The sequence below is a fragment of the Hylobates moloch genome, unplaced genomic scaffold (genome assembly GCF_009828535.3).
Source record: "Hylobates moloch isolate HMO894 unplaced genomic scaffold, HMol_V3 SCAFFOLD_1, whole genome shotgun sequence".
NCBI classification, from domain to species: domain Eukaryota; kingdom Metazoa; phylum Chordata; class Mammalia; order Primates; family Hylobatidae; genus Hylobates; species Hylobates moloch.
The window spans coordinates 119,319,370-119,341,453 of record NW_026652276.1 but is presented as its reverse complement, the minus strand read 5'-3'; the positions used below and the strand labels follow the sequence as shown (position 1 = coordinate 119,341,453).

The window sequence follows — 22,084 nt, the reverse complement described above, 5'->3', positions numbered from 1 at the left end:
ACTGCTTTGAATGTGTCCCAGAGATTCTGGTATGTTGTGTCTTTGTTCTCGTTGGTTTCAAAGAACATCTTTATTTCTGCCTTCATTTCATTATGCACCCAGTAGTCATTCAGGAGCAGGTTGTTCAGTTTCCATGTAGTTGTGAGGTTTTGAGTGAGTTTCTTAATCCTGAGTTCTAGTTTGATTGCACTGTGGTCTGAGAGACAGTTTATTATAATTTCTGTTCTTTTACATTTGCTGAGGAGAGCTTTACTTCCAACTATGTGGTCAATTTTGGAATAGGTATGGTGTGGTGCTGAAAAAATGTATATTCTGTTGATTTGGGGTGGAGAGTTCTGTACATGTCTATTAGGTCCACTTTGTGCAGAGCTGAGTTCAATTCCTGGATATCCTTGTTAACTTTCTGTCTCATTGATCTGTCTACTGTTGACAGTGGGGTGTTAAAATCTCCCATTATCACTGTGTGGGAGTTTAAGTCCCTTTGTGGGTCACTCAGGACTTGCTTTACGAATCTGGGTTCTCCTGTGTTGGGTGCATATATATTTAGGATAGTTAGCTCTTCTTGTTGAATTGATCCCCTTACCATCATGTAATGCCCTTCTTTGTCTCTTTTGATCTTTGTTGGTTTAAAGTCTATTTTATCAGAGACTAGGATTGCAACCCCTGCCTTTTTTTGTTTTCCATTTGCTTGATAGATCTTCCTCCATCCCTTTATTTTGAGTCTATGTGTGTCTCTGCACATGAGATGGGTTTCCTGAATACAGCACACTGATGGGTCTTGACTCCTTATCCATTTTGCCAGTCTGTGTCTTTTAATTGGAGCATTTAGCCCATTTACATTTAAAGTTAATATTGTTATGTGTGAATTTGATCCTGTCATTATGTTACTTGGTTATTTTGCTCGTTAGTTGATGCAGTTTCTTCCTAGCCTCGATGGTCTTTACAATTTGGCATGTTTTTACAGTGGCTGGTACCGGTTGTTCCTTTCCATGTTTAGTGCTTCCTTCAGGAACTCTTTTAGGGCAGGCCTGGTAGTGACAAAATCACTCAGCATTTGCTTGTCTGTAAAGTATTTTATTTCTCCTTCACTTATGAAGCTTAGTTTGGCTGGATATGAAATTCTGGGTTGAAAATTCTTTTCTTTAAGAATGTTGAATATCGGCCCCCACTCTCTTCTGGCTTGTAGAGTTTCTGCTGAGAGATCAGCTGTTAGTCTGATGGGCTTCCCTTTGTGGGTAACCTGACCTTTCTCTCTGGCCACCCTTAACATTTTTTCCTTCATTTCAACTTTGGTGAATCTGACAATTATGTGTCTTGGAGTTGCTCTTCTCGAGGAGTATCTTTGTGGCATTCTCTCTATTTCCTGAATCTGAATGTTGGCCTGCCTTGCTAGATTGGGGAAGTTCTCCTGGATAATATCTTGCAGAGTGTTTTCCAACTAGGCTCCATTCTCCCCATCACTTTCAGGTACACCAATCAGATGTAGGTTTGGTCTTTTCACATAGTCCCATATTTCTTGGAGGCTTTGTTCATTTCTTTTTATTCTTTTTTCTCTAAACTTCCCTTCTTGCTTCATTTCATTCATTTCATCTTCCATCACTGATACCCTTTCTTCCAGTTGATCGCATCGGCTACTGAGGCTTCTGCAATCTTCGTGTAGTTCTTGAAGCTTGGCTTTCAGCTCCATCAGCTCCTTTAAGCCCTTCTCTGCATTGGTTATTCTAGTTATCCATTCATCTAATTTTTTTTCAAAGTTTTTAAATTCTTTGCCATTGTGTTGAATTTCCTCCCGTAGCTCGGGTTGGAAGAATCAATATCATGAAAATGGCCATACTGCCCAAGGTAATTTATAGATTCAATGCCATCCCCATCAAGCTACCAATGACTTTCTTCACAGAATTGGAAAAAACTACTTGAAAGTTCATATGGAACCAAAAAAGAGCCCACATCGCCAAGTCAATCCTAAGCCAAAAGAACAAAGCTGGAGGCATCACGCTACCAGACTTCAAACTATACTACAAGGCTACAGTAACCAAAACAGCATGGTACTGGTACCACAACAGAGACATAGATCAATGGAACAGAACAGGGCCCTCAGAAGTAATGCTGCATATCTACAGCTATCTGATCTTTAACAAACCTGACAAAAACAAGAAATGGGGAAAGGATTCCCTATTTAATAAATGGTGCTGGGAAAACTGGCTAGCCATATGGAGAAAGCTGAAACTGGATCCCTTCCTTACACCTTATACAAAAATTAATTCAAGATGGATTAAAGACTTACATGTTAGACCTAAAACCATAAAAACCCTAGAAGAAAACCTAGGCAATACCATTCAGGACGTAGGCACAGGCAAGGACTTCATGTCTAAAACACCAAAAGCAATGGCAACAAAAGCCAAAATTGACAAATGGGATCTAATTAAACTAAAGAGCTTCTGCACAGCAAAAGAAACTACCATCAGAGTGAACAGGCAACCTACAAAATGGGAGAAAATTTTCGCAACCTACTCATCTGAGAAAGGGCTAATATCTGCAATCTACAATGAACTCAAACAAATTTACAAGAAAAAAACAAACAACCCCATCAAAAAGTGGGCGAAGGACATGAACAGACACTTCTCAAAAGAAGACATTTATGCAGCCAAAAAACACATGAAAAAATACTCATCATCACTGCCCATCAGAGAAATGCAAATCAAAACCACAATGAGATACCATCTCACACCAGTTAGAATGACCATCATTAAAAAGTCAGGAGACAACAGGTGCTGGAGAGGATGTGGAGAAATAGGAACACTTTTACAGTGTTGGTGGGAGCGTAAACTAGTTCGACCATTGTGGAAGTCAGTGTGGCGATGCCTCTGGGATCTAGAACTAGAAATACCATTTGACCCAGCCATCCCATTACTGGGTATATACCCAAAGGACTATAAATCATGCTGCTATAAAGACACATGCACACGTATGTTTATTGCGGCACTATTCACAATAGCAAAGACTTGAAACCAACCCAAACGTCCAACGACGATAGACTGGATTAAGAAAATGTGGCACATATACACCATGGAATACTATGCAGCCATAAAAAATGATGAGTTCGTTGTAGGGACATGGATGAAACTGGAAACCATCATTCTCAGTAAACTATTGCAAGGACAAAAAACCAAACGCCGCATGTTCTCACTCATAGGTGGGAATTGAACAATGAGAACTCATGGACACAGGAAGGGGAACATCACACTCTGGGGACTGTTGTGGGGTGGCGGGAGGGGGGAGGGACCCCATTAGGAGATACACCTAATGCTAAATGACCAGTGAATGGGTGCAGCAAACCAACATGGCACATGGATACATATGTAACAAACCTGTACATTGTGCACATGTACCCTAAAACCTAAAGTATAATAATAAAAAAAAGAGAAAGAAAAAAACAAATGACCATCAAAAAGTGGGCAAAGAACATGAACAGACACTTCTCAAAAGAAGACATTTACATGGACAACAAACATATGAAAAAAAGCTCACCATCCCTGGTCATTAGAGAAATGCAAATCAAAACCACTAAGATACCATCTCACACAAGTTAGAATGGCAATCCTTAAAAAGTCAGGAAACAACAGATGCTGGAGAGGATATGGAGAAATAGGAACACTTTTACACTGTTGGTGGGAGTGTAAATTAGTTCAACCATTGTGGAAGACAGTGTGGTGATTCCTCAAGGATCTAGAACCAGAAATACCATTTGACCCAGCAATCCCATTACTGGGTATATGCCCAAAGGATTATAAATCATTCTACTATAAAGACACATGTATATGTATGTTTATTGCAGCACTATTCAGAATAGCAAAGACTTGGAACCAACCCAAATGACCATCAATGATAGGCTAGATAAAGAAAATGTGGCACATACACACCATGGAATACTATGCAGCCATAAAAAAGGATGAGTTCATGTCCTTTGCAGGGACATGGAGGAAGCTGGAAACCATCATTCTCAGCAAACTAACACAGGAATAGAAAACCAAACACTGCATGTTCTCACTCATAAAGGGGAGCTGAACAATGAGAACACATAGACACATGGAGTGGAACATCACACACCAGGGCCTGTCGGGTGATGGCGGAGCTAGGGGAGGGATAGCATTAGGAGAAATACCTAATGTAGATGACAGATTGATGGGTGCAGCAAACCACCATGGTATGTGTATATCTATGTAACAAACCTACACGTTCTACACATGTATCCCAGAACTTAAAGTATAATAAAATAAAAGAAATGGTGGGAGATGTCTTCACAATATATCATGCTTCCACACCCTTTCTGATAAAATTATACACTAATGCTAATGATATATTAAAGGACAATACCAAAAAGTCAAGGCTCAGGTCAAAAAGGAGATGGATATTTTTACAGACCAGACACAGAGTACATACACAATGTGGGGAAAATGCCATAGGGTTGCTGGTCTATGGACACAGTAGCAGGGAAGTGGCAGCAGGTACTTGGCCTCTGTGGAGAATAGCCTTACATGATTTTTATGTAGATTAGGAGACTAAAACTGGACTCACAGAATAAAACTAGGGACTGAGTATAGCACTCTGCTCATAGAAGCTAAAAAACCCAAATGAAAAAAAAAAAAAAAAAAAACCAAATGGCTACAATCGCTGCTTGAAGCTATGGCTCATAACAAGCAGGGTGCCTCATGAGAAAATGATGGAAGTTCCTGCTTTCCAGCCAGGAACTAAACCAAGTCCCCCACAGCTTTTCTGAATGTATGGCAATATCTCCGTATCACAATAGGTCATTAGAAGACCTGATTTGGAACAGAGGCCCAGTGGGTGCAGTGCGCAAGGAAGCACTGGATGCAGAACCACTGGACAATGAGAAATACGTTTCCATTGGATTTAACAACAAGGGGACTATTGATAACCTTAATCTTAGTAGTTTCATGCAGTTGCAGATGCAATTACCAGAATAGTATGGGAGGGTAACTGAGAGTGAAAAGAGGAGTTAGGCATACTGAGTGTAGATATCTTTCTCAAGAAATACAGACTACACTTCTCCTACAGAGAGTCAGGTACAAGGAACACTGAAGAAAAAAAAAAAAAAACAGACTTTAAAACAACAACAAGAAGTTACTAAAGAAAAAAAGGAACTTTTATTATGATAAAAAGGTCAATACATCAGGAAGAAAGAACAATTATAAACATATACAGATATTAAAGAGGAATTAGATAATTCAATATTATTTGGAGACATCAATATCCCACTTACAATGATGAATAAAAAAACTAGGAAGAAGATCAACAAAGAAATAGAAGACCTGAACAACACTAAAAATCAAATAGATCTGAAAGTCATCTACAGTAAACCAGCTAACAACAGCAGAATATGCATTCTTCTCAAATACACATGGAACGTTCTCAAGGATAAAGCATATGCTAAGCCATAAACCTTTGAATTAATCCAAACTATTTTCTCTGATAAAGTAAAATTAAAAATCAGTAACAAAAGAAATTTGAAAAACTCAGAAATGAAAATTAACAGACTCCTAAATAATCAATAGATCAAAGAAAAAATCAAAAGATAAGTTAGAAAAAATCTTGATGAAAATGAAGACAAAACATACCAAAACCTATGACATGAAGGTAAGACAGCACTTAGAGGGAAATAATATGCCATGCCTGTGGCATATTATAAAAGAAAGCTCTCAAGTAGCCTAATCTTTTTTCTTCAGACAATGAAAAAGAAAGAGAAAATAGAAAAACTAAATATAAAGCAAGCAGAAGGAATAAAATAATAAAGACTTCAGCAGAGATAAGTGATATAATAAATAAAAAATTGTGAAAATCAATGAAACCAAAACCAGTTTTTTAAGAAATCAACAGAATTGATCAAATTTTAGCTAGATTTACAAAAACAAGAGATAGAAGGCTCAAATTACTAGAATCAGAAATAAAAGGGGAGAGAATACTGACCTTAAAGAAATAAAAGAATTATAAAGGGATACTACAAACAACTCTATGCCAACAAATTGGACACATTTAGATAAAACAAATTCTTAGGAAGACACAAACTACTGAAACTGACTCAAGTAGAAATAGACAATCTGATTAGACTTGTAACAAAAAGGTCGAATTAGTAATCAAAAAACTACCTATGGAAAACAACCCAAGCCCAAATGTCTTCACTGATGAATTCTACCAAACAGTTAAGATATATTAGCAACAATTCGTCACAAACACTTTCAAAATTGGAACAGAAGGGAATACACCCCAGCGTATTCTATGAAGCCAGTAATACCCTGATACCTAAACCAAAGACATCACAAGAAAACTATAAACCAGTATCTCTTATGAACACAAACGCAAAAATTCCCAATAAAATACTGGCAAATCAAATCTAGCAAAACATTGAAAAAAATCATACACCATGACCAAGTGGGATTTATCCCAAGAACGCAAGTTGGGGTTAATATTTAAAAAATCAATTCATGTAACAAACCATAGTAGTGAAGTACAAAATAAAAAACACGTTTATATTAACATATGTAAGAAAAAACATTTGACAAAATCCAACATCCTTTCACAATAAAAACAATCCTCAAATATAAATGTAGAATAAAGGAATTTCTTCCATCCGATAATGGGCACCTACAAGAAACCCACAGCTAACATTATATATACTCAATGGTGAAAGACTAGATTATTTCCCCCTAATATTATGAGAAAGGTAATGATGCCCACTCTCAACATACTTTTTCAACATATATCTAAAGTCCTAGGCTACTCAATAAAAAAATAAATAAATAAATAACAAATACACAGATTCTGTTTCTGTGTCAACATGCCATGAATGTCTCTGATAGGGATAGCAAACCACCATGGCACATGTTTATGTAACAAGCCTGCACAACCTGCATGTTACCCAATAACTTAAAATAACAATAATTTTTTTTTTAAAAAAAAAGGAAACCTACAAAACTTTTGGGAGAAAAACAGACTATCTTTGGGATCCAGAACTAGGCTAATAATTTTTCATCTTAATACAAAAAGCATGATTCACAAAAGCAAATCTGATAAACCAAATTTTAAAACAGGCTCTGCAAACATCCTGTCAAGAGGATGAAAAGACAAAATACAAACTGGTAGAAAATACTTGCAAATAATATATATCCAACAAAGAAAGAGTATCTATCTATCTGTATATGTGTATTAAATATCAAAAAACCCAAAGGTAATATATCAAACAATCCAATGAAAAAATGGCCAAAAGGTATGAACATAAATTTTACCAAAGAGGATGTACAGATGGCAAATAAACTCTTAAAATATATTTAATACATCATTAGAAATTATAGAAATGCAAATTAAAACCACCGTGAAATATTACTTCACACCTATCAGAATGGCTAAAACAAAAGATAATTATAACACCAATTGCTGGTGGAGATATGGAGTAACTGGACTATCCTTATATTGCTGGTGGGAATACAAAATGGTACAGCCATTCTGAAAAACAGTTTGGCAGTTTCTTATAAAACTAAATATGCAACTATCATATGATCAACCAACTGCATTTTAGGTATTTACCCCACAGAAATAAATACTTATGTCTATAGAAAAACAATCCACAAATGTCCGTAGAAGGTTTACATGCAACAGCCAAAAACTCAAAGCAACCTAGATATCTTTCAATGGGTAAGTCATTAAACAAACTGTGGTATATGCATACTATGGAATGCAACTCAGCAATAAGAAAGAGTGTGTGATAGATGCACAAAACTTATAAAGGAATTTGGAAAAATGAAAAAAGTCAATCCCCTAAGATTATGTACTATAGCACTGTATTTGTATAATACTTTTGAAATGACAATACAGAATTAGAGAAGATTGGTAGTTGCCAGGAATTCTGGATGGAGGTAGGAGGGAAAGTGAGTTCAATTATAAAAGGTCAACACAAGGTATCCTTCTCTTGATGGGACTGCTCTGTATCTTGTCTACGGTTGTAGATACCTGAGCCCATCTGTGGGATAAAAATGGCAGAATTACACACACACACACACACAAAAGTACACATAAACCTCGAAAAATATGAATAAGATGGGTAGACTGTAACAAAATCAATATCTTAGCTTACAAGATATTACAATTTGGGGAGGCTGGGTAATGAATACATGTGATCTGTCTGTATTATTTCTTGCAACCATACATTTATCTCAAAACAAAAAGTTTAACCTGAAAAAACAGGCCTAAGGTTTAACTTGCCTTTTCAGGACCATTCTCAGTCTACCTTTCTAAAGTACTGGACCTTAAATTATTGAAAACTTAGTAATTGCTGAACATATAATAACCTTTCCTTGTACGTAACTGAAAATGGTTTAAGAGCCAACAATTCAAGTATTACGATGAAGCAGAACAGTTCTAATGCTCAAGCACTTCTGTTCTTGCAGCCTTAATTTTCTGTGTGAAAATGGTTACATTATTTCCTTAGCTTTGTTTGTTGGAGACAAAGAAGGAATGCTTGTTAAGTATGTCAAAACATAATCTTATCTTGTGAATTTTTGTTAATATATTATAGAAGATAGATTTTTCATTTGCCTAGAAAGCTTGTACAACGCATTTGGAAATTTCTGCTCTGTAACATCTTTAGAGCTGACAGTCTTTTTTACTTCATGCTGAAGTATCATCTGGTGGTTTTGTGAACTGGTCAGAAATTCACAGGTTTTAAGTGTCTTAAGAAAATTTATATTGAACATTGCTCTTGGTCTAACAAATAAAAGATGTTAATTTATTCCTGTATAAAAAAATAGGCCTAGAAAATATAGGAAACAATTTTTCTTTTCTTTTCTTCTTTTTTACTCTCTAAGGCAGAGTCTCACTCTGTCACCCAGGCTGGAATACAGTGGCATGATCCGGCTCACTGCAGCTTCCGCCTCCCGGGTTCAAGTGATTCTCTGGCCTCAGCCTCCTGAGTAGCTGGGATTACAGGTGTGCATCACCATGCCTGGCTAATTTTTTTTTATTTTTAGTAGAGATGGGTTTTTTCCATGTTTCCCAGGCTGGTCTCAAACTCCTGGCCTCAAGCAATCCACCCACCTCGGCCTCCCAAAGTTCTGGGCAATTTTTATTTTCTAGATAGGAAACAATCTCTTAGAAAACAAAACTAAACAAAACAAAAGCAAAACAACTCAGAATTAAAATTGATAGCTCTCATTACAAAAAAAAATTGAAACTTCTCTTAGTATAAACATCTTAAGTGAGAGAAGGTAAAAATTATTTAAAGCATGCATAAGAAAAGACTAGTATCCAGAACGGCAAAATATCTAAAAATTAGTAAGAAAAAGACAAACTATGCAAAAGGAAGATGACAATGGAATTGAAAAGGCAATCTACTGAATAATAAAAATATGAAAAGATGTTCTAACTTACTAATAATTAAGAAGTGTATATTAAAGCAATGAGTCACCATTTTATACCTAGTGTCTTGCCATATTCAAAACCGATAACAATTCTTGATTTTATTTTTGTAATTTTCTAAAATTTTTAAAGGTTTTATATATATATATATATATATATAGAGAGAGAGAGAGAGAGAGAGAAAATTATAAGTTGATTTTACTTCTTACAATCCAGGTAATGGTGGATATCTTGCTCAACACAGTAAAAAACATGAGTCAAAAAGAAATTACCACTTGTAGTTTATATAAAATTTTTAAATTTGCAATTATCCTTTACTTAGAATATAAGAGATTAAAAAGCTAAAAACAAAATACAGAATACAATGCATTTGACATAAAATTAATATCTACATAGCTATATCTCTCTCAGTAGCTATTCAGACACACACACATACACACACACAGAGCTCACACAAATAACAAGATTTGAATAACCCACCAAAGACCAAAAAACACATATTAAAACTACAAAATACCATTAATTTATTATATTGTAACACTTCAAAATACAGCATTAGGTTTCTCATCTATTATAGCAAGGTTGCAAATTGCTATACAAAAGAATCAATCAAAATAGCACTATGGATTCCCTGCAGATTTTCCTTTACAGAATTCATCTTTCTGAAAGACTAACAACTTATCTTACAAAATACAGCAACGTTAGTATGGTGGGGGGTATGGTGTATGTGTGTGTATACACAGATCAATGACGGATGGATGGACAGATATTTAAATATTTCATACAGTACCATCTGAGGTAGGTAAAATGTGAAACAAATTAAATAATAATTAACTGAAGAACACTCAAATAAAATCTGAAACACCATGTAGCTATTAGAAAGATTAATGGAGGTATGTATAATAAAATAGAATCAATTGCATTTGTTTTAAGCATAAAAAGAGTAGGTCTCCAAAGTCAGTTTATTAATCTGGTCTTCATCCTGCTGGCATTCATATAACAGTGGTGTACATAGTAGGATATCATAAAGCATAAGAATACTAACTCTAGGACCAGAATTCCTAAATTGAAATCTGAGTTCTCCCCTCCCCTACTTAATAGCTATGATCTTGAGAAAGTCACTTAACCACTCTCAGTTTCCTTACATTTACAAGACCAAAAATAGCAGTGCCTACATCACAGTTTGTTGTGAAATACATTTAATATAAATAATATAAATAAATCAGAACAATGCTTACACTAAGCAAGCATTATATAAATATGGATTTTGCTGTTGTTGTAATAATTACATGTGAAAACACAGCACTGCCTCGCACATCATAAGTGCTCAGTAAATATTAGCTATCATTATCATTATTATAAACCAGCACTCATTTTAGGCACTTTTACATTTGTTAGCATATGAGAGTATGTACTTACGAGTGATTCTGAAGTACATTTATTATAAGTTAGGTACATGAAGTAACAAAATGGCGATAACTACTATGTAACAAACATGAAACATAACTGATTAAAAGATTTAAACAAATTATTTACCTAACAAAGTTAATTCTCTTACCAAAACATTATGTTTCTCTTTGGCTACGTGGGAAAGTATTTTTTGATTAACCAAATTATTATCAAGAAACCACTAATAATTCTGCCAGCTGTTTGGCACCCTTGCTGTCAAAGTAATGGTGTACAAGTTATCTTATTGACACTGTAACAAATAACCACAAACCTAATGTTCTAAACAACACAAATTTATTACCTTATGGCTCTGGAGATCAGAAATCCAAAATGAGTCTTACTAAGCAAAAATCAAGCTGTATTCATTCTGAAAGCTTTAGGGGGAATCCAGTTCTTCGCCATTTCCAGCTGTAGTGGCTGCCTGCATTATTTGGCATGTGGCTTCTTCTTTGATCTTCAAAGAAAATCGCTGCAACTTCTCCTTTTGTCAGTGCATTTCCTTTTTCTGCCTTTGACCCTCTTGCCTTCCTCTTAGAAGGAACTCTGTGATTACACTGGACCCACCTAGATAATTCAGGATAATCTCCTCATCTCAAGAGCCTTAATTTAATCCATCTGCTAAATCCCTTTTGCCACGTAGGGCAACACACTTACATGTTCTGGATATGACTAGATACGGACATGTTTAGGATCCATTATTCTGTCTGCCACACATGGGTCCCACCAGTGAGATGGAACCTACAACCAACTTGAGTTCAGGCTGTTCTCCTGGCTACTCCATATTGACAGAGCAGGAGCAGCGTCATCTCGGACAAACACCACCACTTTAAGTTCCAGCTCCCTTTCTAGCCTCATGCATTTCAAGGAAATCACCTCTCTTCTAATTACAAGCAGCCAGAAAGAGCAGACAGTAAAACACAGATAAGACAGCTGGGGCACAGGAAGAGATGGGGTAAAGTCTCTCAGGTAACTGCCAAACTTCACCCTTACACAATGGGCCCCAGTAAAACCGTGGGCCTTGGCTAGGTGTGGTGGCTCATGCCTGTAATCCCAGCACTTTGGGAGGCCAAGGTGGGCAGATCATGAGGTCAGGAAATCGAGACCATCCTGGCTAACATGGTGAAACCCCATCTCTACCAAAAATACAAAAAATTAGCCGGGCGTGGTGGCACGTGCCTGTAGTCCCAGCTAGTCGGGAAGCTGAGGCAGGAGAATCGCTTGAACCCAGGAGGTGGAGGTTGCAGTGAGCTGAGATCGCGCCACTGCACACTCCAGCCTGGGTGACAGAGTGAGACTCCATCTCAAAAAAAAAAAAAAAGTGGGGCTTAGTAAGCACATTCCTTTCCCTTCGGTTGCACTAAGATAGAGAAGCTAAAAGCAGACTTGGGGGATATGCCTGCAGCTGCAAAAAGATGTATGGGAACAGACACACAACTCTCCCTCCCAGATAAGCACAACAAAGAGACACAGAAGCAGTCCAAGCCTCTGATAAACTCTCCCACTCTGAATCCTTAAAAACTCTTAGTCTGTAAGAGTGTGTGCCTCTGACCTAATTTGGCCAGAAGGCGCCTCTCAGGTTTGTTTTCTCTAAAATAAATCTGTCTTGACTGGCAAGCCACCTTCCTCTTTCTGTAATTCTTACACATATCAACTGAGCTCTGCCAATTGTAAGTCTCAAAAGGTCAATCCACCAGAAAAGGAATTTACAGTGGTGTTTCACGCTCCTGTTTTGGGGGGATGGCAGTGTACCAGAAATCATGATACTCAAATTTAAAATACTTAAAATTTAATATAGTACAAGCCATAATATCATCATAATAATTTGAAAACATTTATACATCCCTGGCCCTAAAATTTATCTGTGTGTACATGTCAACATTCCCCTGAAGAAAAAAAAGACAACGATCTGTTAACCATTCTGTGCCCTCACCACTAACCCTTCACAAAGTACTTATATAGGGAGGCAGTAATTCTTTTTTAATTAAATGAGACTAAAAATAACAAAGTCCCCTTAAGACAAAGCTACTTACACATATTTAAATGTTTAAAATCTTTAAGAAAGGTTAAAACACAGCTAACTTTACTTCTTACCATATATAGCATATTTTAGTTGAAGACGTTTAACAGTTTCTTCCACAGTAGGTTTATATTCGAGGAAACATGTATAAATTCCACTCATTCTCTCCTCAAAATTTTGGAATACAAGGCTTCCTGTGGATGTTATTTGTGCAGTGCGGTTTTCTACTAAAGGAATAAGATACAGTTATGAGTTGCTTAAATTACATGAGACAAGTACCAAAACATTTTCTCAGCAAGGTAAAACCACCATAATTTACCAACGCAGTCAATGAAAGGAGTGGGGGGCATAGCTAGGACATTGCATCTGGTGTCTGCTAACAGTGGATGCCAGGATAACCTTCTTACTGCCAGATGTTCACTAATCAGAGTTCATCAATTGCATTGTTGCCTAAGTAGAAAGAGACTAACAAGGATACATACAGAATATGCTCCTAATCTGCGCCTTGCATTGAACTGGGCACTATCAGAAATGCAGTACACATATATACAAATATATACACATACATATATACATATATTTTAACATAATTATATTTATATTTAATGATAAATTATACCCTCAGTAAGCTTACAAACTGCATATGAAACAGATAAATAATATACCCAGAACAAAGGCTATCAGAATATAATCACTAACAAGAGATTTCTTATCACTACACATGATAAAAAGCAAAATTTAGCTTACAAATTTGAGGTTTGCAGAAGAAAAAAAATATTGGATATGAGATCACCTGACTTCCCCAACATCACATAATCACAGAGTTGTAGTGCTGGGGGTTAGAATGGGATGTAAGCTCCCCTTTCATTCCAACATACTTCATTATTTAAGTGTCATGCAGGGAGAAAGCTATATTGTGAAATGGAAAGTAAATCTGCCTTTAGAGACATTGACACTTGGATTTGAGACCTGCCTTTCCCTCTCACAAACTGTAACTGTGAGTAACCAATTCATCTTTCTGAGATCCAGGTCCCTCATTTGTACAATGAAAAATCATAATATATGATAGCCTATCTCACAGGATTTCTCTGTATAACAAATACAGTGAATGCTAAAGTACTTGAAAAAGCTATAAATCTGTTATTCTGAAAGTTCATAACCACAGTTTTTAATTAGAAAAATTCTTAGGTATTAAAATTTGCTTAGTCTGATATTCCACTAATTAGAACTGAAAGTACTACATCAGGAAATAACTGTCTACCTTTTTTCTATTTTAGGTAAATGATTTATTGCTTATAAATTTTAAGTTGATATATTTCTCCAAGACAAATGATGAGTGTTCATAGAGATGAAATTTTCATTATTTATTTGTTCAATAAAAATTTACTGAGTGTCTAGTACATGCAAGCCCTGCTTCAGGTATTGAAAGAGAAATGAACAGATGAATACACCCACCCTCAAGGAATTTACATAGAGCATTATGCCTTGAGAACTTCCATTTCTATATCCTGGATGAAGCTGAAAAAGGTCATATGAATTTAGAATACATTTCTATTGTAATGCCTATTTCTTCATTATTATCTTTTAATGAAATATTACATATTTATCCTAACACGCCAAGTCTTTTACAAATGAAGTTAACAGTTTGCAAGAGTTCACTATGTATTTCAGCAGAAACACCTCATAGAGGTATAATAAAGGGTTCTCATGAAGTTTAAAGAAATTATAGAATATTACATCATCAATGAGATTACATATTCCTTGGCAATCACTTGAAATGAATGTTTCCCACACTGCAGAAAGCAATTAATAAGTGTATCAAAATATATACCCAAATGCCTACAACACTAAACATTATGACAGCCAGAAAATGTAGTAGTATACAATCTATAATAAAATGCCCCCTGACTACCTTCTTATTTAAAAAATGTTTAAGTAGATCTAAAAAGATAGGAGGGCTTAGAGCCAAGATAGCCAACCAGACACAGCCAGCAAGAGCATCTCCCACCAAGAGATAAGACCATCTAGAAGACTAGCACACTCTGAGCAGATCTTCAGAAGGAAGGCATTGAGAGTAGTCGGAGGGAGGATGCAGATCCTGGACTGAAGGAGCAAGAAGCTGGGGACCCTGCACAGGGTACCCAAGCATCAGGACTTATTCCTTGCCCTGAATGGCTTCTGGGGAAGGGATAAGATAAATAGACATGGAGCGGCCCACTCTCACTATGGAACTCTGGAATCCTAGCTACAGGAGAACCCATGGACATTTGGGCTGGCAAGGGAGAGCTTCTTGGAGAGTTGGTGGGGACAAGACTCCCCTGCATGGAACCCAGAGCATTTGCCATGGGACCTGCTGCAGTAGAGCATGGCCAGGGACACAATCCCCCAAGGCTTGTCAAAGTCAGAGCTGAACTGAACAAAATGGTGACACAAAAAAAAACATACAAAAGATCAACAAAGGCCGGGCGCGGTGGCTCACGCTTGTAATCCTAGCACTTTGGGAGACCGAGGCGGGCGGATCACGAGGTCAGGAGATCGAGACTACAGTGAAACCCCGTCTCTACTAAAAATACAGAAAAACTAGCCGGGCGTGGTGGCGGGTGCCTGTAGTCCCAGCTACTCAGAGAGGCTGAGGCAGGAGAATGGCGGGAACCTGGGAGGCAGAGCTTACAGTGAGCCGAGATTGCACCACTGCACTCCAGCCTGGGCGACAGAGCGAGACTCCGTCTCAAAAAAAAAAAAAAAAAAAAAAAGATCAACAAAACCAAAGGCGGATTTTCTGAAAGAACACATAAGACTGGTAGACTGTTAGCTGGACTAATAGAGCAAAAAAAAGAGAGGATCCAAATAAACACCATCAGAAACGACAAAGGGGACATTACCACTGATCCCAGACATACAAAAAACCATCAGAGACTATTACAAATACTTCCATGCCCATTAACTAGAAAACCTAGAGAAATGGATACATTCCCAGAAACATACACCCTCTCCCATGATTGAACCAGGAAGAAATTGAAACCCTGAACAGACCAGTAGTGAGTTCTCACACTGAAACTATAATCAGAAACCTACCAACAACAGAAAGCCCTGGACCAGACAGATTCACAGCCAAATTCTACCTGACATATAAAGAAGGGCTGGTACCAATCCTAGCTAAACTACTCCAAAAATTTGAGGCAGATCGACTCTTTCCTAGCTCATTCTATGAGGCCAGTATCATTCTGTTATGAAAATCTGGTGAACACAAAATGAAAAAAGAAATTTTGGGACAATAACCCTGATGAACATAGATGCAAAAATCCTCAACAAAATACTAGCATAGCAAATCCAGAAGCACATCCAAAAGCTAATTCATCACAATCAAGTAGGGTTTATCCCTGGGATGCAAGGTTGGTTCAACACACGCAAATCAATAAATTTGATTCATCACAGAAACAAAACTAAAAACAGAAATCACATGATCATCTCAACAGATGCAGAAAAGCCATTCAGTGAAATTCAACCTCCCTTTATGTTAAAAACCCTCAATAAACTGGGCATCAAAGGAACATACCTTAACATAACAATAGCCATGTGTGACAAACCCACAGCCAACATCATACTAAACAGGCAAAAGCTAGAGGCATTTACCCTTGAGAACCAGAACAAGACAAGAATGCACACCCTCACCACTCCTATTAACATAGTTCTGGAAGTTCAAACCAGGGCATCAGGCAAGAGAAAGAAATAAAAGTCATCCAAATAGGAAAAGAGGACTTCAAATTATCTGCCTTCACAGACTATTTGATTCTATACCTAGAAAACCCCATGTTGGGCAGTCGAGGCAGGCAGATCATCTGAGGCCAGGAGATCAAGGCTAGCCTAGCCAACATAGTGAAACCTCATCTCTACTAAAAATACAAAAATTAGCAAGGCATAGTGGTGCATGCCTGTAATCCCAGCTAATAAAGGGTTGATTTTAATGATTTTAATGATTTCTCCTGGCTATTCCATATTGACAGAGCAGGAGCACTATCATCTTGAACAAACACTGCCACTTTAAGTTCCAGCTCTCTTTCTAGCCTGATGCATTTGAAGGAAATCACTTCTCTTCTAATTACAAGCAGCCAGAAAGAGCAGACAGTAACACACAGATAAGACAGGAAGCTAAGGCATGAGAATCGCTTGAACCTGAGAGGCAGAGGTTGCAGTAGGCAGAGGTTGCAGTGAGCAGAGATCACACCACTGCACTCCAGCCTGGGCGAAAGAGTGAGACTCCATCTCAAAAAAACAAAGCAAACAAACAAACAAGAAAACATTGTTTCTGTTCAAAGGCTTCTAGATCTGATAAACAACTTCAGCAAAGTTCCAAGATACAAAATCAATGTATAAAAATCAGTAGCATTTCTATTCACCAATAATATCCAAATTGAGAGCCAAATCAAGAACACAATCCCATTCACAATGGCCACAAAAAGAATAAAGTACCTAGGAATACAGTTAACAAGGGAGGTGAAAGATCTCTACTATGAGAATTACAAAGTACTGCTTAAAGAAATCACAGATGACACAAACAAATGGAAAAACATTCCATGCTCATGAGTAGAAAGTATCAATATTGTTAAAATAACCATACTACCCAAAACAATTTACAGATTCAATGCTTTTCCTATCAAATTACCAATGAAATTTTTCATAGATTAGAAAAAACCTACTGTAAAACTCATATGGAACCAAAAAAGAGCTGGAACAGCCAAAGTAATCCTAAGTAAAAAGAGCAAAGCCAGAGGTAACACACTACCTGACTTCAAACTACACTACAGGGCTATAGTAACTAAAAGAGCATAGTACTGGTATAAAAACAGACACATAGACTAATGGAACAGAATAGAGACCCCACAAATAAAGCCACACACCTACAACCATCTGATCTTCAACAAAAATGACAAAAACAAGCAATGGAGAAATGAGTCACTATTCAATAAATGGTGCTGGAATAACTGCCTAGCCACATGCATAAGATTGAAACTGGCGCCCTTCCTTCTACCATACATAAAAAATCAATGCAAGATGAATTAAAGACTCCTGGAGAAAGGGCAAAGCAAGATGGCTGAATAGAAGGCTCTACCGATCATTCTTCCTGCAAGGACACCAAGTTAACAACTATACATCAGAAAAATACCTTCTCTTAATAACAAAGATCAGATGAGCACTCATAGTGCCTGGTTTTAACTTCATATCGTAGCCAGATTGATAAGGAATCAGAGAGACTGATGGGGTTCAGGAGGATATTTATTATTTAGGTGCACCAGCCCAGTCAGATTAACATTCAAAGTCCCGAACAAAGAGTCGTTACCTTTTAAGCATTTTGTGGGGTCGGGGGAGATCTGTGCAGGGGGAAGCATATTACAGAAGAGAGAAACAAAGACAATTATTCAATTAATTGAGACATGCATTACATCATTTTTTACTTTTCAAGAAATAACATGTTTTACGACTTGAGTTTATCTGTCTAGTGACCTGGCAGCTCCACAGCTAGAGAAACAGGGTCTTCACAATGCCTGAGAAGGGAGGAGAGATAAGGCTCACTAGCCACAGAAAAACAGGCAGTTAATTTTTGAAGGACTCCAGTTCTTTCTTTTTCTCAGGGGGAATTGAGTTTTCTTACATACAACTGAGTTTCTGCTTACACATTTTTAAATTTCTTTTAATTCCTGTTCCATTCCCTCATTTGGTGCTTTTTATCACAAAGGTGTTCATAGAAAGCACCACTATTTGCCATCTCTTTGCGGAGCTGAGCTTTTTCTTCTACTGGCAGTGGCTGACATTTGGTTAATGCCATCAACTGTGCAGTAGTTTGTCGGGTTACTATTGCCTCTATAGTTGACTGAATACTCCTAATAAACGGAGGTAAAAGGCAAAGGAGGATGAGGCAGATGCCAAGAATAAGCAAGAACCCACCAGTGAGGGTTTTGAATCTTTTAAAGCTTGAGAACCATTTTTTTTTAAACAAGGAATCTGGGGACCACCTGGACTAAGTCTGAACTGGAACATGGGCCAACTTGCACATTCTAGCTGTGATTTCCACGATAGCTCGGCCATTATCATCAATTTCTAGGCAACAGTTGGTTAAATTAAATTTTTCACATACTCTTCCTTCTGAGGCTGAGGTAATCTAAAGCTAATCTATTTTGATATATAGCATTTTTTTATTTGTGTTGCTTGTATTGCCAAATCTAGTGCCCTTGATGTTTCATTGGTCATAATTTCAAGGACTGCCTGCAACCTTATGATGCAGTTGAACATATAGATTGGGGTGTGGTACCCCCATGACGCATCTTGCACCCACGTAGCTGGCCTATAATATTTAATGATTTTTTCAGAAGCCATTCATTATCTTTCCAGTCTCTTATGTATCGGGGGACCTGCCCCAATAATCATGTAGGTTCTTTTCTATTTTTCCTAAGCGTTGGCTGGCTTGAGAAATAAAGAGACAGAGTACAAAAGAAAGAAATTTTAAAGCTGGGCATCTGGGGGAGACATTACACTTTGGTAGGATCTGTGATGCCCCACAAGCCACAAAAACCAGCAAGTTTTTATTAGGGATTTTCAAAAGGGGAGGGAGTGTGCAAATAGGTGTGGATGACAGACATCACGTACTTAACAGGGTAACAGAATATCACAAGGCAAGTGGAGGCAGGGCGAGATCACAGGACCACAGGGCCAAGGTGAAATCAAAATTGCTAACGAAGTTTCGGGCACCATTGTCATTGATAACATCTTTTCAGGAGACAGCGTATTGAGATCAACCGGTCTGACCAAAATTTATTAGGTGGGAATTTCCTCTTCCTAATAAGCCTGGTAGCACTACGGGAGACTGGAGTTTATTTCATCTCTGCAGCCTCGACCATAAGAGACGGCTACGCCCAGGGGGGCCAGTTCAGAGACCTACCCGCAGGCTCACATTCTCTTTCTCAGGGATGTTCCATGCTGAGAAAAAGAATTCAGCGATATTTCTCACATTTGCTTTTGAAAGAAGAGAAATATGGCTCTGTTCCGCCAGGCTCATCGGTGGTCAGAGTTTAAGGTTATCTCTCTTATTCCCTGAACAATTGCTGTTTTCCTGTTCTTTTTTCAAGGTGCCCACATTTCATATTGCTCAAACACACATGCTGTACAATTTGTGCAGTTAATGCAATTATTACAGGGTCCTGAGGTGACATACATCCTCCTCGGCTGACAGGATTAAGAGATTAAAGTAAAGATAGGCACAGGAAATCACAAGGGTATTGCTGGGGAAGTAATAAGTGTCCGTGAAATCTTTACAATTTTTTGTTTAGAGATTGCAGTAAAGACAGCCATAAGAAATTATAGAAGTATTAATTTGGGGAACTAATAAATGTCCATAAAATCTTCACAATCCACATTCTTCTGCCATGGCTTCAGCCAGTCCCTCCGTCTGGGGTCCCTGACTTCCCGCAACACTTATGTCCACATCTCTGTGACATTTGTGTCTATTTTTGTGATTATGCTCCTATTTTTTTATTTTTATCATAAACTGGATATCTTAAGAGTTCCTCTTGCTTTAGAGGAATTAGAAGAGGAAGGCTTGATTGTTTTTAACACACATGCCCTCATCCATTTAGCCAGCAGTTGCCAATATGCCCATGTTCTACAGGTCTAATACAGGCCAGAGGGTGCCTTTGAAGCATTTGGAGCCTCTAGTTGATCTCAAGAGTGGCTTAGAGTAGAGAATCAAGAGAAAGGGTTTGGATCTGGTAAGTAGGAGTCATTCTGGGCATTTCTCTGTAGAGTTTTGTTTTTAGTCTTATTATAATACTGTTGCCTTAGGCAGGTTGTTTTTCCTACTGCTTCTGTGAAAGCCTTTTCCTATCAGGCAATACAGTACTTTTCAATTATGGAGATTTTTAACAACCAAACACTGGCTGAGGCTGTTGGTTCACTGACTGGGTTAGGCGAAGTGAAGTTACCTTGTGGCATTAATTTTTTTGCCTCCCATGGCCACTGGTCTCCCATTTTTGTTTCTCCACATACATAGTATGAGGAAATTCTTAAGCTGCCAGCTATGTTTTCAGCTAGTTGAGCAAATATGTTTTTGGTTGATGGGAGAAGCTCAGGCACTGACTGATTAAAACGCTTATAGAATGACTTATGGACCTGGAATCGCAGGGTTGGATGCATTTGAGTCCTTCTAGTCTTTTTGACATTAGTAGTGGAACTCCAAGGCTTCTTCCTTTTAACTTGTAATACTGCTGTCTGTCCTGTAGATAACAAAGGTAGCTCTGGCTTTAAGACAGTAAAATTTAAAGAATTGCATGTCCTTGTCTTACAATTTCATTTGGTTGACATATTACTTAGTGGAGCAGTCTTTCCTTAATATAAGTGTTGGAGCTGTGTGAGCATATTCCACTGAATGTTACAGTCTGGGCATCTGATTTGTGGTTTTCTGTACAGATGTTTAGGACTGCTGCTGCTAAGCCTCTCTTGTGTTAAACCATTGCAGACTGCTTCTGATTGTTTTAGGATTATGAACACATGCAGCATGGTAGGCATCAAAGTACAAGGAAATAGGCCTTTTATAGGAGAGAGGGTCTTCTTCGGTTTGAGCTATAAGCTTTCTTTCTTTTTTTTCTCTGATTTAATATGTGTTTTAAACCAGAATTTATAAGTTAAGAGCTTAGGGTCATAACATACATATAGCTGATTATTTCCTGGGTCACAGACTGAGTAGGTGGTCTGGTTGTATGTGCAGGTTCCTAACTTGGTTCCTGTACATTTATGGTAGGTATGGTAGAGTTGTAACTATGGTATTCCTTACCCAAGTAGTGTCTCCACAGTGTGGGCATTTTTCTAGAGATTTCTTCCCTTTTAGTATAGGCAGAAATGGTAAAAACATTAGCGTAGGTAATAGAACTATGCTTACACTACACATGGGCATGGCAAACATTCCTCTGGGCATAGACATTTGCAGCATTTGCAGTAATAACATAACAGCAGAACAATCAGTACTGACAGAATTATAACTAGGCTTATACATTGTATTCACATTTACTTATCCAGAGATGGTCCTCTTAGCTTCAGCTGTGCATAGACTAGTTAGCTTTTGGGGTGTGATTAGAGCAGAGCTTGCAGGATCCTCAAGCTTCAGCTGTGCATAGACTGACCAGCCCTCAGTGTGGTCAGAACAGG

The 22,084-nt window shown here is 37.6% G+C and overlaps 1 protein-coding gene across 2 annotated transcripts in view; it reads right to left on the bottom strand.

The window, feature by feature from the left end:
• Window positions 1-22,084, bottom strand: part of ZPBP (zona pellucida binding protein) — a 155,005-nt gene that overhangs the window by 106,238 nt on the left and 26,683 nt on the right. The window contains exon 4 of one of the 2 annotated variants that reach the window (XM_032758120.2): window positions 12,967-13,119. In XM_032758120.2, the coding sequence (XP_032614011.1) occupies window positions 12,967-13,119 (153 nt within the window). The remainder of the gene's footprint in view (window positions 1-12,966; window positions 13,120-22,084) is intronic. The other variant, XM_032758121.2, reaches the window with a different exon arrangement.